At 41.1% G+C, this 18354-nt stretch overlaps 1 protein-coding gene across 1 annotated transcript in view; it reads right to left on the bottom strand.

Moving 5' to 3' along the window:
• DNAH8 (dynein axonemal heavy chain 8) overlaps positions 1-18354 on the bottom strand; it is a 269859-nt gene that overhangs the window by 148875 nt on the left and 102630 nt on the right. The window contains 7 exon segments of the mRNA XM_047797103.1: positions 701-835; positions 1930-2037; positions 2138-2224; positions 4509-4696; positions 9756-9934; positions 11513-11685; positions 15304-15528. Coding sequence (XP_047653059.1) covers positions 701-835; positions 1930-2037; positions 2138-2224; positions 4509-4696; positions 9756-9934; positions 11513-11685; positions 15304-15528 — 1095 coding nt within the window.

The raw sequence follows: 18354 nt of genomic DNA, 5'->3' as shown, positions 1-18354 counted from the left end.
CCACAGCAAACTTGGGATGCGTATTCGGAAAGTAGACATGATATTGATGTTCTGGGAGAGACATAGCTAAGCTGGACGCAGACAGAGAAAGCCAAAAACACACACAAAAACTTTGATGGTTCCCGATTTTCATGTTTAGAATTTATGTTAGATTATGGCGTTCTCATCGTGGTGCAGCGGAAACCAATCCAGCTAGGAACCATGAGGTTGCGGATTCGATCCCTGCCCTTGCTCAGTGGGTTACGGATCCGGTGTTGCTGTGAGCTGTGGTGTAGTCGTAGACACGGCTCGGATCTGGCGTTGCTGTGGCTGTGGTGTAGGCCGGCAGCTGCAGCTCCGATGAGACCCCTAGCCTGGGAACTTCCAGGTGCCACAGGTGCAGCCCTAAAAAGCAAAAAAAAAGAATTTGTGTTATATTACGAATAGTGGACTGAAATTTGGGGGTTAAAACCTGCTGATAAAGCCTATTCTGTGTCACAAGACCAATAAAAGGATGCATTTCCAGCCCACGTTGGTCATACAAGGACATGGGGTTTTTTTTTTGGGGGGGGGGAGATGTCTTCTTCTAGAAGCTCAGTGATAGCTTCACGCACCCTTTGTCCCTGCAATTCCTAATGTTAATAGCATCACATGAGCCAACCCCCACTTGTCAGCCAGGTCAAAATCTTGAAAGAGCAATTAATTCAGAGAAGAAAGATACCAATTTGGAAAGGTTCATATCTCTTAGTCCTCTCATGACTGTGCTTAATTCACTATCTTCTGGTCTGGCTCTTTTTTGAGATCCAAGTGTCCTCAGTACAGACAGAATGTTTCTCAACCCAAAGTCATAATGAACCTAAGATGAGAAAAGAAAGGGAAAAGATGATTCTGTTGAAAAATCCTAACAATGGGATAGAGGTAGATGTTCTACTTAGCTACTGTACCTTGGGAGTGGCTGAGCTGCAAAGTTTTATCAGCTCAATTTTCTTTCCTTTCCTTTGAGAAATGATTGCTGCACTGCAAAGATCAAGCTGCATGATACTGTGTTCACACCTTACATATCTTTTGAGAATAATACTGTCTGTCAGTTTGAATGGCAACCATTTAAAATGGGTAACCAGGAGTTCCCATTGTGGCTCAGTAGAAATGAAGCTGACTGGCATCCATGAGGTCACAGGTTTGATCCCTGGCCTGCTCAGTGGATTAAGGATCCCGTGTTGCTGTGAGCTGTGGTGTAGGTCACAGACACGGCTCAGATTTGGCATTGCTGTGGCTGTGGCATAGGCCAGCAGCTACAGTTCCCCCCTAGTTTGGGAACTTCCATGTGCCTCAGGTGCGGCCCTAAGAAGACCAAAAAAAAATTTTTTTTAAATAAATAACATGTGTAACCAACAGATACATCTTATGGGATTCCCTTTAACATTCTTGAAATAACAAAATTATAGAGATATAGGAAAGACTGGGGCAGCATCGAGCTAGGGATTTGGTGGAGAGGTGGGTGTGGCTGCAGAGGGGGAGCAGATGGGAGCCTTGTGGTTATAAACAGTTCTGCAGGTTGACTGTGGTGGTGGTTACAGGAACTTACACACGTGACATAACTGCACAGAACTACATACACGCACACAGGAGTGCATGACAAACGGGTGAAGGCTTAGTAATCTCTGTTTATTGTACCAAAGTCGATTTTCTGATTTTGTATTGCTGCAGGAAACAGGGTGAGGACTGCACAGGACCTCTTAGGAAGCCTCTTTGCAACTTTCAGTGAATCTATAATAATTTCAAAATAATTTTTAAAAATACATAATCAATAGGTCAAATTAATTATGAATATGCTTTAGAGAAGAGTCAATGAATTTTTTTTCACTCCCTAATTAGTATTTATCAAGGTAAAACTGCAAAGTTAAAAAACAAGTTCTATAGCTAGGGAAAAAATAGATAATACAAAGTTACCTGTTTAGTGAGTTGCTCTTCACAGAGTTTGTAAAGAACATAAAACTTTTGAGCCAAGATAACATTTTCAAGAAAACCACAGCTTGCAAGTTTAACTCGCATAATAATCTGAAAAATAATATAGTGAGATTTTTTTTTTCACCAGCTTTAGTGAAAAGCAGGCAAAGAACATTAAAAAAGCATTATGTTTTTAAATCCTGGTGCGTACCTGTCTATCAGGAACCATCATAGCAACAGTTCTAAACTGAATTTTTAAGTTTTCTGGCAGTTCCTGGCGCCCAGCATATCCAGGGTTCTAAAAGTTAAAATTATTTAATTTTTAATTATTGATATAATTTCATTTCATGAATACAAATACATTTCAAATATCTAATTCAGATTCTAGGATGGTACTGAAAAATAAAACATTAGATTCGTAAAATGTCCCTCTTTTTTCAAAAACGAGTTATTGGACCATATATATTTATTAGCGTCACATTACTCCCTCTTACATTCTTCCATTGTCATTATTCTAGTAAAGTCATACACACACACACACACACACACACACCACTTTGCGTAGCAAAAATTAAGCATCCATGTAACTACTGGTTAAGGAAATAGAAAACAAGGTAAAAGAAAACTGTATAAATCCTGGAAAATTATTACTAAAATATATTATTGAAAGATAAAGAAAACTCAGGATTTCACACTGATCGGTTTACTTGGGTAATTTTTATTTCACCTCTTCCATTATTCCTTGCAGTCAGAATTCTAGAGTTCTGTGGCTGACAAAGTACCATTAAAGACAAAAACATGGGGATGAGGGGTAATAATGACAGAATGATGAGAAAACTAGTGATGAGGACAAAATGTAAAGGTGGAAAGATCTCATAAGTAGCAACGGGCTGAGGATATGTCAGACTCAAAAGTCCCAAAGGAAAGGTTAGAGGGTTCCAAGACAAATAAGGCAAAGAGGAGTCAGTCATCTCAGGAAAGTACATGAAGAAATCTCAGTGTCTGAGCATTGAGTGGGCACTGTCAATAGGCCAGATAACGTGCTAGGTGCTGAGAATACCAAGACTGCTGGCTGCCTCTCCATACTTCTTTTCTCCTTCCTGAGCCACAGAACCCAAGTTGCAAGCTGGGTGCATCATCTCCCAGATTAAAAACTCCTCTGGGTGACCCAATTCTCTGCTGTGAGTCACAGTGTCTGAAATATCCTCCTTGATGTTTCTTTGATTGAGTTTGTTCAATCAATTGGCTGCAACGAAACAGGAATGCTTCTGTAGCATTTTGGGTTATAAGGTGACCTTGAAGAGGAAACCATGATAGTGTAGAAGCATCGAAGGATCTTAAGAGAATACATCTTTTGGTGTCAAGCCACAATTTTTCATGTCTCATTTATTCACAGCCTGATGCATTTTCTAACTGATAGGTCCAATATTATTCTTAATCCAAAGGGAACATTAGGCTTCTTCTAAGCCGCAGTACCACACTGAGTAAACGTCTTCATCCAATTTCCTGAATTATAACTGATCAATTCAGCATTATTATTATTTGCCCCCAGTGGAATGTTTCCTTACATTAAAGTTTATCAGAAACTTTCCTGATAGTGTTTCCTATAATCTCTTTATCCGCTGGGACACTTAAAATTCAAGATACTTGTGTTATTTGGCAACTTAGCCATTTAACAGAATAGAGACCACATAAAAGCCTTAAGTCAAACTGGTTCGACATCAACTTCAGTTCTCTAATTCAGAGAAACTCCTCTGCTTATTCATCCCTTTGGTTTCCTATTTTATAACTCTGTATCACAAAGCTCTGCCCTCAATCACATAGTAACTGAATTTGTTACCATTCACTGGTACAGGACCTCACTGAATTATTTTGGAAAATTTAAACCATCTCCATCATCCTTTATTAAGTGTCAGAGAAAAGCCAAGTGTAGAGGTTAAGTAGTCAGGTTTTGATGTTAGACAATAACATCTTTCTCTAACTGGCTGTGTGATTTAAGCTGTGTGATTTTTCTTTTCTTTTTTTAACTTCCCTGAGCCTTGAGTACCTCAGTGTTAGGTGTGGCCATATAAATTGCTTTAACCCATGGTTGTGACTTATGTCCCTTCTGGACAGAAACTGTGAGAGCCAGAGCTCTTCATCTGCTTTTTTTCTTTTGTTACAGCAACTAGTGATGACTGAGATAGAACCAGAGTAAGGACAGGTAAGGCCACCCCTGTCCTCTCCATGCCTACACCTCAACCCACAGCGGACATGCAGTCGGATGGAGAAATAAATCCTTGAGGTTTTAAGCCACTAAGATTTGAGGACTGTTACTGGGCTCCCCTCTTTGATACAATACAGCAGACATTTAGCCCATCACCTTACACATAATAAGTGCTCAATAAACAGCAGATATGTTTATCATTACCATATCATTAGTTTATCTTCTGGCTGGGCTACTTTTATTACTCAAAAAAAATCATCTAAGAGGGAATAACTCCTGACCCTTTGACAGTCAGTCATTTACCCACTAACATGTGCTTTCTCTTAAGTCTATAAAAATTAAAGCAATACATTGCATTTAAAACCTGTGTTCTCACCATAGTTAGGAAGATTCCAAATTCTGGATTTAAGTCAACACAATCACCATCAGAAAAAATGAACTGTTTTTTTCTCTCTTTTCTTGCTGTCAAAACAATGTAAATCTGCTGGGCTGCCACAGATAATACAGGCAATTCAATTCTGTTAAATTCATCAAAACAGCCCCAGGAACCTGACTGTGCAAGACCTGGTAAGAAAAACAGTTAATATGGTAAGTTTTACTTTGTAATACACCTTCTTGATAGCAATCACTTCTCCAAAGTGCTCTCAAACAATTACATCTTGAGATACAATTTATATAAAGTTTCATATCTGGCTGTTTATAAAGGTGTATTTAATTCCAGTGATATAGAGAGGTTTAATTATTTGGTACATCATCACCAAAACAATGAAAACAGTCTGGCCAGAATGAAAGCAGAGGCATGTCATCACACCCAGGGATGCGGAAAGGTGGTAAAATTTGATTCACTCTGGATGTGCCACCTCCAATGGGGATGGAGGTGAAGGAGCCATGTTTGGGGAAATTAACAAAATAAAGGACGCCCGGTCTGGGTCAGAGAGATCACTCTGTTAGCTTCCTGTTGCAAAGAGAGAAAAGCCAGGGAGCTGGGTGAAAGAATGGTCAAAGGGATTTTTATTTACTTCTGGATATTGGGAACACTGCTCCTGTCTAATCTCTGAGGATGAAAACCTTCATTATCTTCAACTGCATGAAATGCTTTTTTTTTTTTTTATTGCTTCCCTTCATCCACCTCCACTTTTTCTTCTCTCTCCTTTGGGATATTGAAAGTTATATTTCTATCCCTATGACCCTTAAAATTTTCTGTTAAATTTCCCATTTCTTTTTGCAATCTGTTCACTTGGCTAGATATTATAACTCAAGAGAGGTTTGGTTTTTTTAAAAAATTTACATTTCTCAATTTTTGATTATTCCAATTTTTATTCTTTTAGTAGCAGCCTATTTTCTCTTTAATTGGCTTTATGTGATAAATTCTTGAATCTCCCAGAGGCTATTAATTTTAGTTACTTTCGGATTTTCTTCTGTTTCCTCTATCAATCAGTTCAGAGGCCAGTTGGTAGGTCTTTTTGCTCTTTGGGGTGACTCTTAATTCCTTTAAATATTTTGTAAGACTTGATTATTGCTGCATATGTGTATATCTTCTCGTTCCAGAAGCAAAACCTGTTCGCAGGATGTACGGCTGTGTCTGGTGATCTGGGGAAGGGATGGGAGAGGCAGAAGAGCCTTCCCTCTTGATATGTGGCTGGCGGTCTGACCTGGTGTACTGCTTGCCTTTCTGCCACAAGCCCCCCTGGCACTGGTCTTTGCCAGGACTCTCATTTCGGGGCTTTTACACAGAGGAAAAATACTGGAGACAGCTGCTTCCTTTTCTTTTTCTCTGCTTTCTGCTCTAGGTCTGGCATTCTAGAATTTACCTTGTCCTCTAGTCTGTTACTCTCAACCATCTCCAACCCTCAAGCCAGGAGTCATCCACAGAAGAACTTTCTCTCTGATCCAAAATTAATTCTTTGGGTTTTTTTTTTTTTAAGGATAGGCATTATAAAGAATATCCATGTGCCCACCTCCTTCAGATCTTAACAATTTTGCTTCAGATTTCACCCTAAAGAATAAAACATTCGAACTAAAGTTGGAGTCCATGTAGGTCTCTCTTACATCCACATTCCGTCTTTCTCCAGAGGTAACCTGTATCCTGAATTTGATGTCATGGGTTCCTATGCGTGCTTTCAAACTTCTGCTCTTATGCATATATTAACAAATATTACACACTTTGCTTATTCAAAGTTCACATATTTATCTATTTATTTTTCTGTGTACCCATAACATACTGTTTGTATCCTCCCTGAAGTTTGATTTATTTACTCAAATTATTTTTCTCAATTTTCTCCATGCTGATCACGTAGGCCTAATTCACTATTTTAAAATGCTCTATTGTACAGTATTCCATTGCATCAATATACCTGTTTTTTAAAAAAATTCATTCTATTCTCAGGAGTTCTCTTGTGGTACAGCTGATTAGAGATCCAACGTTGTCACCATAGCAGCTTGGGTTGCTGATGTGGTGCAGGTTCAATCCCTGGCCCAGGAACTTCCACATGCCATGGGAAGTGGCATGCTGGATACTCTCAGTGGATATTTGCTCCTAATAACTTGCTGTAATGACCTTTCCATCTTGCTCATGTCTTCCTGCAGCGTGTGCGAGAGGAGTGGAAAAGCAGGGATGTGGGGTCCAGGAGAACATGCACCTTCATGTTCCCACCTGATGTTGAGCTGTTCTCTGAAGCAGCTCCACCAACTCACAGAGAAGTACTGAGTTACAAATTCTACACGCCCTTACCAACAGTGGTTCATCAGGCTTTTCCATTCTTCCCAGCTGGCAGCAGGGTGAATGCTATCCCATTAACGTTTTGTATTTCTTTCTTAGTGATGCAAAGAAACTCTTTCCTAATGCTGGATACTAATCTTTTGTCAGCTGTACATGCTACATGTTAAAATATCTTCCCCCAGTTTGCAGCTTATTTTTTTTCCTTCTTAAATGGAGAAATATCATAAGATTGTAAAATCATATATATGTGTATTATCTATCTATATCTATCCACCAATCGACTGATTGATCAATGGACAGATATACACACACACAATTTAACAACGTGAGCATCAGGGGCACCAACACTCCACACAGTTGAAAATCCATGTGTAACTTTGCAGTCAGCCCTCCCACCATATCCGGTTCTGCATCTAGGGATTTAACCGCCCTGAGATCCTGTACTCCTGTAACATGTATTTAGTTTTAAAAATCTGTGTATAAGTGGACCTGCGCAGTTCAGATCTGACATTGTTCAATACATGTATTTCCAACAGCCAGGGAATTAAAGGTAAGAGCTAGATAAGCAATCTCATGGTGTCTATTACAGGGATAGTCTCTTACCCATTTAAATCTATCAATTTTTTCTTTATAGTTTGTGGTTTTTATATAAAAAGCCCCTTTCTACTCTGAAAACAGAGAGATTTTCCTTTATTACCTCTCAAAGCCACACAGGTTTTTGTCTATCACATTTAGGCATTTAATCCTCAGAACCGATTTTCATACATGTTACAGGGATCCAATTTTTATGTATGCAGAGAACCAATTTCCCTTGTTAAATATTCATCATTTTATTGTGAACTCCATCTCTTCATCACTGATTTTCAATACCCCCTCTTCCACACACCCATGGCCTGCATTCTCTGCATTTCCTGGTCTAGTCATCAAGCCCTGCACCAGCACCACACTGGCTTAACTATGTGCTAAATGACACCTTCCTGAAATTGTCAGTTTTCTAACTGTGTGTGTGTGTGTGTGTGTGTGTGTGTGTGTGGTTAATGGAAAAAAAATTCATTTGGGGTGTTGATTTCTCATTCTAGTAAACTTGCTAAATTCTATTTTTCTTTGGATTTGCTGATGCTTCTGGACAGTCTACCACATCATTGGTAAATAATGATATTTTGTATTTCTTTCCACTCTTTGCATTTTGTTGTTGCTGTTCCTTACTGCACTGGGTAGGTTATAGAACACAATGATGAGGAAAAGTAACAGTCATGGAAATCCTCACCTTATACTTCCTCTCAAAGAGAATGCCCTCAACTTTTCAACAGCAGGGTGTTTGTGGATGTCCTTTATCAAGTGAGCTCTGTGGATGGATATCTGGGGGAAGAGGTTGAGGGGCGGCACGCAGAAGGAGGAGGGAGTGTGTTTCGGGATGTTTGAGAAACATCGCAAAGGTCAATGTGGCTGCAGTGGAGGGAGTGAGGGCACTGCCTCAGGAGAAGAAGTCAGAAGGTCAGAGCAATACAATGGGTGTAGGGGGTGCACGGAAGGAGCAGGTGTGATTGGAATATAGGACCTTGCAAGGATTTCAGCTTTTACTCTGAAGGAAGCCACTACCCAGCTTTTAGCAGAAGAATGTCATGATCCGACTTACAATTAGAAGGATCCCAGTGGTGCTGTTTTGAGACCAGCATGGACCCCATGGGGGTAAACACAGGCAGGCCAATTAGGAGGCTTCCTGGGCCAGCACAGGCGAGCGAGGATGACTGGCTTGAGCTCTGATGATGGCAGTGGGGATGAGGCGAGGTAGCTGGTGTTGGATGTATCCTGAAGGTACAGTTAAGTAAGTGTTTGCTGACAGTGTGGATGTGAGTATGAGAAAAAGAGAGCCGTAAAGCTTAAGTCGAAGATTTCTGTGGAAGTATCTGGAAGGACAGAGTGGCATTTAGTCATCAGGAACAGCTGAGAAAGAAGCAGATATGGGGAGGGAGGATCAGGAGTTTGGTTCTGGGTGGTGTGAATTTGGACCTGTTAGATATCTGGGTGGCAATGCCAAGGAATGGGTATTAGTTGTATATACGAATCCAGAGTTTCAAGGAGAAGTCTGAGCTAAAGATGTAAATTTGATCATTTAAATAGTATTTAAAGTTAGGGTCTGCATGAGATCACCAAGGACTGAATTCTAAGACTGAAGTGCTCTCTAGCCTTTCTTCTTAGTCCATCAGAAACTACCTGCTACCTATCTTTCCGGATTTTCTCAAAATTTCCCATCTACTGGTGGCCCCTCCTTCTAGCTTTCCAGTGTCACCATGCTTTCTAAAAAAATCTTTCAGGAGTTCCCCGTCGTGGCGCAGTGGTTAATGAATCTGACTAAGAACCATGAGGTTTCGGGTTCGATCCCTGGCCTTGCTCAGTGGGTTAAGGATCCGGCGTTGCTGTGAGCTGTGGTGTAGGTTGCAGACGGGACTCAGATCCCGCGTTGCTGTGGCTCTGGCGTAGGCTGGCGTCTACAGCTCTGATTCGACCCCTAGCATGGGAATCTCCATATGCCGTGGGAGCAGGCCTAGAAAAAAGGCAAAAAGACAACAACAAAAAAACTTTCATTTCAGCGGATTTAATGCAGAAAGAAAACTGACAGGTGTCAGTTTGTTATTCTGCTCCACTGTTGTTTCAGGCAGTAAAAAAACTGACTCCAATACACAGTCAACTCATGGACTGTAACATCAGCAATAGTATCAAACCGTATGAAGTTGATGATATCAAGCCATTTTGACTCAGAATGATGGCAATACATGCATCAACCTAGACTAATTTTCAGTTGTGTGGGATAATATCACTTTAGCACCGCATCAGAAAATAAAGTTAAAGTGCAAAAAAAAAAAAAATTTGCCAAAAATAATTGAACAGCATTTTGACACTTGCCTTTAAAAATCCGTCCTAGTCCTCTGAAGTCCATTTGATCTGAGCAGTTAAACACGACCACATATTTTCCCAAACATCGTCCCATGTCTTTTGTAGTTTCAGTTTTGCCAGTGCCTGCAGGTCCTGCCGGCGCCCCTCCCATGTTCATTCCTAAAGCCTGTGCCAAAGTGATATAACATCTGCAGGTGTGAATCAGACAAAGGGTTGTGAGAAACATGTTACAGGGATGGGTAATATGTTACAGTGAAGCACAAGCAAAAGTCCAGTGTGACTGGAACGGGCCAGTCTGTTTTAGAATTTGAGCAGCCCCTCTGAGACACAGGCAACCACACAAGGCTGGAGCAGCTGCTATTCATTAGAAGTAGTAAGTGATTGCAGAAAGTTCTTAGGACAACTTCCAAACTCCACAACCCCGACTTACAACCTGCATCCCTTCTTTCCATTCAGGATAAATCCTAAGTCAGAGAACCAAATATGCAGTGGCATGCTGGCAGGTGTTTAACAACTGGCTTTCCAGGAAATAAAAATAAATCTGCTTTTCATGTCTGCTGATTTCCATGGTATAAATATTTCCACGGTGGCTGACAACAAGCTACCGATGTGATAGCACAAAACTGGGAAGGGACGCATGCAGTTGGCTCTTGCAAGTTGGTACCAGCCAACACCAGCACAATGTTGCAAATAAGTCATTTTACTATGAATTGTGTTGCTCATTTAGTTACATATAAAGAGCAATATAATGAATCTCCTTGTATTTATGATCCAGCTTCGGTTATACTTGTTTCTGAAGCCTCCTAAGACCTGAAGCTTTATGTGTAAACACCAATGGAAGAGAAAACACACTGATAAACTTGGGCTGCGATGGGACAGGGCATATCAAAGGACCTCCTCAGGAGGAGGTGGAAGACATAATTTGGCTGTGTTTTACCTGGAGGCAGCCCTATTTTACCTGGAGGCAGACCTATTTAAAGCAACAGCAGAACTGGAATTCGTGCTGTGGCTCAAGGGGATCGGCCGCGTCTCTGGAGCGCCAGGATGCAGGTTTGATCCCCAGCCTGGCACAGAACTGTCATTGCTGCAGCTGTGCTTTAGGTCTCAACTGTGGCTCAGGCATGATCCCTGGCTTGGGAACTCCGTTTGCTGCAGGTTGGCGAAAAATAAAATAAAATAAAGTAACAGCATAATTGATTGTTCTACGACCCAGTTTAAGTCAGTTCTACAAACATTTATTGTCTTCTATGCAGGGCATATAGAACTGGGTGTTGTGGGACATATAAAGATGAAAAAGATCCAGTTCTTGTCTAGTGTCCTATATTGGAAAGAACAATGAAGGGATCTACCATGAGCTGATTATTCAGATCTGGCCAAGAAACTTCATTTTTAGGTATCAATTTCCACATTTGAAAAACCAGGAGACTGGACCCTTGCTAAGGTCTCTTCCTTCATTGCAATTGTAACGGCCTCCTTTATGGTTCTAGAGAGAGTTGTCCATCTAGCAATCGAAACTTCATTACTAAACTACTCATAGCTAACATTCAAACTTGCTTTTATTCTTTTATTTTTTTCTACTTCATAAACATTTAACGTACATGTGTATTTACATAACAACGGTTATTTCATTGTGAGACTCTGGGGAGCTAGCACAGACCTAACACAATAGCCATATGCTTTTGCTAGTATTTCAAATGCAATTTGGAAACAATTTTAGGTGCATGATTTGATAACAGAAATGGAATAACAAAAACAGAGTCTCCTACCTATCTGTTAATGGAGTAATGACAAGACGATCGGTGCAGCCCAGAAATTCGTTCTGGTAAATAAAATCGACGTCTGTAATGGACACCACAGTTTGATCCAAATCTTCCTTAAAATAAAATCTACTCTGTTTGAGCCACTCAAAATCAGTAACTGATCGGATATGCATTTTTACCTTAAAAGCAGGACATACAGAGAGATTACACACTGAATTGCACTTATCATGAAACAAACATATGGACAGTGGTGATTCACTCATCCATGAACTGATTCTCGCTCATTTAATACAGTCACTGAGGGCCTCCTTGGGCCTGATGCTGCTGGGTGAACAAAGACAGACATGGTGCTGCCTTCTGGAGCTGACAAGGAAGGACAAAAGGGAAACAGATAAACAAATAACTGCAATAAGGTATGAAAAGAAACTCAAGGTCATGAAATTATGTGGCAAAAAGTCCTCACCTGGTCTAGGAGGCCTGAGGGAGATCCTCGGACAAAGAAACACCTAAACTAAACCCTGCATAAATCAATAGGGATTAGCCAGGAAAATAAGACTGAAGGGGTGATAGAGCTATGGGAGGGAAAAATACCGTAGCTGAAGACCCAGAAGATCTGTTGGCATTTTAAGAAACTGAAAGAAGTAAAGGACAGCTGAGGTACCCAGGATTCTGGAGAAAGAGTGAGAGCTGAAGTTTTAAAAGGCCTGGAGATAAAGCTGGGCATTGTTCTCGTGGCAAAGCCCCAGAAAGGATTTGCCCGAGAGATGCACGGTCTTAGAGGCACACTTCCTAACCGGCACTTCGGCCAGGCCCATCAATCTGCCTGGTTCTCAGCTTCCACCTACGGGGCAAGAGGTACAGGGCTCCCACCACCAGGGATGCAAGAAGTAGAAACCAGGTAAGCACTGTAGGAACCATATTCCACCACAACCGCATTCTGGGATGCTTCATGACTTTCCACCCAGAAACTTGGAGAAACCCTAGTCCTGCCACTTAGGGGAATCAGCACAGGAAGTGGCAAGTGGTCCCCTTCACTGCTTCTCCACCTGGGGGCCCACTTCCACGTCACTCAGCTGACACTGAAAAATGGACTCTGGCCACTGTACAATGCTCAGTTCTCCACCTGGTCAAGTTTCCATGCTATTTACATTTTTTGCTTTTCATTGTTGTTGTTTGTTTATGATCTTGCTTCCCCCTCCAGCTAAGAATTCTGGCTTCCCCCTTAAAGTGCCGTTTGTATCCATCACCTTAAAAAAAACTACTTTCAGGTGACATAATGCAGTGCCACCCCCAGCGGATGGTTCTGTTCTGTTCTCTAACACAGGACCCTCAGCCGTGGAGATGCAGTCAGCTAGCTACTTTCACCCCTCCGATAGGATGGTAAAGAGGAGGTAGAAGAGGAAAAATAAAGAGGAATAGCTAATATTTATTGAGTTATTATTGTATGTGACGCTGTTTTAAGCATTATACACGGAAAGGTAAAATGCATATATGCTGACCACAAGATCTCATTTTACTTGGAATGCATACTGACCATGAGTTCAGCAGCAATTAAGACAAAAAGAAAATAGTTTCATAGTCTAATTGTGTATATATTTTCTTTTTAAAAATCCATTCTGTATGGAAAGTAAAGCTTTGTTTAGCATATTAATTTTAAAAGGAAATTTATTCCATTAGACTTAAGCTTTAAGAGTCAGTGAGAGAGAAAGAGCTCCCATTGTGGCTCAGAGGGTTAAGGACCTAATAATGTAGTCTCCGTGAGAATGTGGATTTGACCCCTGACCTCACTCAGTAGATGAAGGATCTGGCATTGCTGCAAGCAGTGGTTTAAGTTTCAGATGTGGCTCAGATCCAGAGTTGCTGTGGCTGCAGCATAGGCCGGCAGCTGCAGCTGTGATTCAACCCCTAGCCTGGAACATCCAAATGCTGCCGATGCAGCCCTAAAAAGGAAAAAAAAAAAATAAGTCAGTGAGAGATATATAAAGATCCTCAATAGTGCACTCATAGAGATACTGATGGATTCCATACAAATGTTTCCTGAAGTGGACTTCAGTGAAAGCCAACGGATAACAGTAATTGCAATTCAGTGAAAGCAAATCTCTAGAAGGCCAAATCAATATGGTTTAAGTATGTGGCTTCTTGATGGTTAGCTTGATCTGGAGACAAATCGTAGAGCAATGTTTCTTGAACTTTAATATGCATGTGAATCACCTGGAAACTGTACTGAGATGCAGGCTATGATTCAGTAGCTCTGGAGGGGGTTAGCGGGGAGGCTGAAGATTCTGCTTTTCTAACAAACTCCTAGTGATGCCAGTGCAATGGATTATCATACAACAACTAGGGAAACAGGGATCTAGGTTACAGGGGATTTGATGGACTCTACATGCCTATCAATTGTCAATAAATATAACTTATCTGATGAGAATTTTTTTTTTTGTCTTTTGCCTTTTTAGGGCCGCACCTGCGGCATATGGAGATTCCCAGGCTAGAAGTCTAATTGGAGCTGTAGCCTCTGGCCTACGCCACAGCCACAGCAGCGCCAGATCTGAGCTGCGTCTGCAACCTATACCACAGCTCACGGCAACACCGGATACCTAGCCCACTGAGCGAGGCCAGGGATTGAACCTGAAACCTCATCGTTCCTAGTCAGATTCATTTCTGCTGTGTCCTGACGGGAACTCTGAGAACTTTTGATACAAATTTGAAACAGGTAGCCCATGATCAGCTCTAAAAAAGGATCCCAAGTTACATAAATTATGTGTCTCTGATGAAGGAAAAACATGCCCTAAAGATAGAACAAAGCAATGGTAGTTAAAGATGAAGCTAGTCAAATGGTGGAACAGCAAAACCACCTGGGGCTCCTACCCCATAATAGCTAACTGCCACTCGAGACCACTGGTTAGTGTTCTATTTCCAAAGGGAATTCAAATATCACCCCCCTTGCCCCCACCCAGCAGAACCCTGCCCAAATCAAGCCCATGGTGCCCTGCTGGACACTCTCGATGGAACAGCCATGCAAGTTCCCTGAGGCTTGGTTCTATTCAATCTGGACTTCCTTCACAGGTGGCTCATCTGCTAGAGGAGATAACCTCATAGACATGACCACAGGCTGACCCACAAGCTGGATGGATCCAGGCCATCAGAGGCGCCTCAGCCCCTTCCCTGTCCTTGGAGTAGACATTCTCCCCACTGCTCCCAGTGGGAGTCGTTCTCAAGGACGCAGCCTTGAGAGAGCAACGTGTTATTGGGAATGTCTGAGTGGCATACATGACAGTTACGGCCTCTGTATAATCTTAGAAGATTCTGGCAGACAAATGAGGAGATCTGCTCCTCTTGTGCTGCCCAAGACAGGCCTCATAGGTCAATTTCCTTGCTTATTAAAATTGCCACCTACCAGTCTGGAGTGGCATGTCTCTTTCTTCATGCTCTCCTTGCCCTGTGAGTCCAGGGCCCAGGTTGTAAACTAATATCATCATCACTCATGACCAAGCCCGCCTTAATTATATCACAGCCCTGGTCACTGACTTACTGGAACGATTGGTTCAAATCACATCAGCTGATTCCAGATTTTGAAAATGTCAAATATGAATATACACACACAGTTATTTTAGCTACCAAATATAGATATTTATAGGCGTTGCATAGGCAAAGATAGTCGTGAAAAAAAGGACCAAGAAGATGGAAGGTTTACAAAAGTTAGGAAATACGTATAATTCTTAAATGATCATTATTAGGAGGACTAAGTTATTAAATAGAACACAAAATTACTTTAAATTAAGAAAAAAATGATACTTTACCAGGTCATCAAAAATATCTCTCTGATGCACATGGATGGTAATTAGAGTTTCAAACTTCACTCTATCAAACTTGCTTAGGTCATGTGTTGTCTGACCAATTAGAGTATTGAGAATATCCAAAAATTTCTGATTGGTCATTTGCATGATTTTCCTGTCATCTTTTGCATTATTTAAAGCCTCTTCTGAATCATGTGTCCACAACATCTGAATTCCTAGAAGCCCAACCTACAAATCCAGTAGACAAATTTGACAAATGTTTAAAGCACATATGCAATAAAACTTAGTGATCACTTATTCACATAAAGATGAACGGCCTTACACATTTTAAACTAGAAGAGACTTGCATTTCCCACTCCCCAAAGGGGGAAAACCATTTAAAGTTCTAACTATTGATATTTAATTATTTAAATGTAGATAGATAAATAATAATTTAAACAATTGCCATGATTTATGGAACTATATGTGCGTTATGGAAGATGCTTCGGAAACTTTTCTATAGAGGGCCTGAGACCCTATATACCTTCATACGGTGATTTTTCTTTCTCAATAAATGGAGTTAATAGACTATTTACTGTGTATTTTTCTTCAGCAGGGTTTTCCAAAGGTGTCTTTGCATCTTTGAAAAAAAGGATATGCTGCCTATCTTTTTTCTTAATCTCATGCTCTCATCGCCACATCTGCATCTACATCTACTTCCCTGTCTATATATTTTTCTACGAGACAGAGAGGGAGAAAGTGAGAAGGGGAGAAACTTGTCTTGTGTCTTCGGATGAAGGCATAAGGTAACAGTGAATGGACCGTCACCCTACAATTTCTGCACCAGGAAAGGAAATACAAGTGGTCAGAACATGCCCTACCTTCACCCCCTCACGGCGACAACCATTCCTTTGGGAGATTTAGTTCATCCCCAGAGTCAAGCAACAGATCCAAGATGAGCTGGACCAGAAACAACTCCCCATTTGCCAGAAGACTGAAAGTGGTGTGAGCAGCACGTGGATGCTGCCAGACATGGCGTTCCATGTGGGTAAAAGTGGGAATAAAACCCTTTCCTTATCCCTCCTGCCTCTGGAGCTACAAGAATTTTCCTGCTAGAGCAGCGGCCAGTCCTGAGGTCCGCAGGTGAAGATAAAGGAAGAGCATGGCCAAGAGGAGCAAAGGGATGTCCAGGAAATAGCCGCTGTCAGGAAGCTCTCAACGGCAAGCAGATTCTGACCCCACAGCAGCACAAAGCAAAGAGAAGCAATACAAGACAGCAGTGTAAGGCTGCCGGACTGAAAGACCAAACAGGCCTGCAGAGCCTGCAAAATTGCTGCATTGGGGGACATTTTAAAAACTGATCTTTCAGGAGTTCCCGTCGTGGCGCAGTGGTTAACGAATCCGACTAGGAACCATGAGGTTGCGGGTTCGGTCCCTGCCCTTGCTCAGTGGGTTAACGATCCGGCGTTGCCGTGAGCTGTGGTGTAGGTCGAAGACGCAGCTCGGATCCCGAGTTGCTGTGGCTCTGGCCTAGGCCGGTGGCTACAGCTCCGATTCAACCCCTAGCCTGGGAACCTCCATATGCCGCGGGAGCGGCCCAAGAAATAGCAACAACAACAACAACAACAAAAGACAAAAAAAAAAAAAAAAACTGATCTTTCAGATAACTATCTTACTAAGCAAAGTAAAATGAAATGACTCTTGAGTCGCCAAGGAAAGTTTAAATAATGTCTTTCACTCAGTTGAAGAAGGTGGGGACTTCGTGGTAAAAAACGGAGGATACTGCATTGCAAGGAAAAAGCAAAATGAGAATGCTCACTCTCATCAATAGTATTCGAGGCCTATAAGAAGCACATTAAAAATGTGGAAAGGGAACACACTAAAATATTCACCGTCATCATTTCCAGGTGGTGTAAATATGAGAAACTTTTGTTTTCATTTTTATGTTTTTCAAATTCTTCCCAGCGTTTGCAACAGGATTCCTTGTGTTCATAACCTTAAAAATGTGTTTGAGAAGAAAGCAGAGGTGAAATTTTAAACAATTTTAGATAAAAAAATTAGCACTGTATGGGCACATTTATTTGGAAAAGCTGCTTTCTAAAAAGCGACGTAAAGAGTAATATATATATTGAATGAGTACATAGTGAATGAATATATACAGAAAGAATGAATACATACATTCATTACTCTTTAAAGCAATTCTTCCAGGAAACTGAAATTTGCCCATTACAACATTAAGATGTTTATCTAAAAATCTTTGTGTGTGTGTGTATGTAGGTGTGTATATAAACACACATTACAGAAAATCCCAAAAGTTAGTGTGCTTTCCTACTATATTCCCCGTTCAACTTCGCTGCTGCTTTGAATTTGCTTTTCAACTTTTCCACCTTTAATGTTATAAATACAAGGTGATCAAGCTTTCCTAGGAGAGGGAAAGTAGGCTGACTTAGTCTAAGGAGCTATTTTCCTCAGCTTATCAAATAAAATGTTTTATAAAAGCTTTATCATAAAGGTAATAAATGCTAATAAGAATATCAAGGTTTGCCAAGGATATTGCACTATATAAAAAACACAATATTAAAATACTCTTTCCAGTGAAGGTTGATTCTCTGTCTGTACTTATATCATTTGAATAAATAATTTCATATCCTTGCAGCTGCTCTGCTGTGTGTGCAGTAATTCAGGATTTGGGAGGAGCAGTGGGGGAGGCAAAAACTGCCTATGTTTTCCTCGGGTATCTCTTGCTTCCTATCCCGTGGATCTTTGACCCAGCTCACAAATCATCGCTTTTCATTTATCTTGGCTGAAAATGTAATGAAACTGTTGGCTCTTCATTTCCCATATCCAGTTTTAATAATACTTGGCACACGACCGTGCTCTCCAAAGGGGCACAGGACGCGCGAGCTGTTCAAGAGAACACCTGCTCCAGACTCTTCAAGGTCCTCTCCCTTTAAAAAGTGAGTCGCATGAGAAGGCCTCCCTTAACAGATTATGCCAATGTTTGGTTACTTGAAGGGAAAAGAAACAAAAGGCAAGACTGATTTCATGTCAGGAAAAGAGGTGCTGTCCCTTTTA

Source organism: Phacochoerus africanus, chromosome 9 (genome assembly GCF_016906955.1).
Source record: "Phacochoerus africanus isolate WHEZ1 chromosome 9, ROS_Pafr_v1, whole genome shotgun sequence".
NCBI lineage: Eukaryota > Metazoa > Chordata > Mammalia > Artiodactyla > Suidae > Phacochoerus > Phacochoerus africanus.
This window is presented reverse-complemented; position numbering and strand designations above follow the sequence as displayed.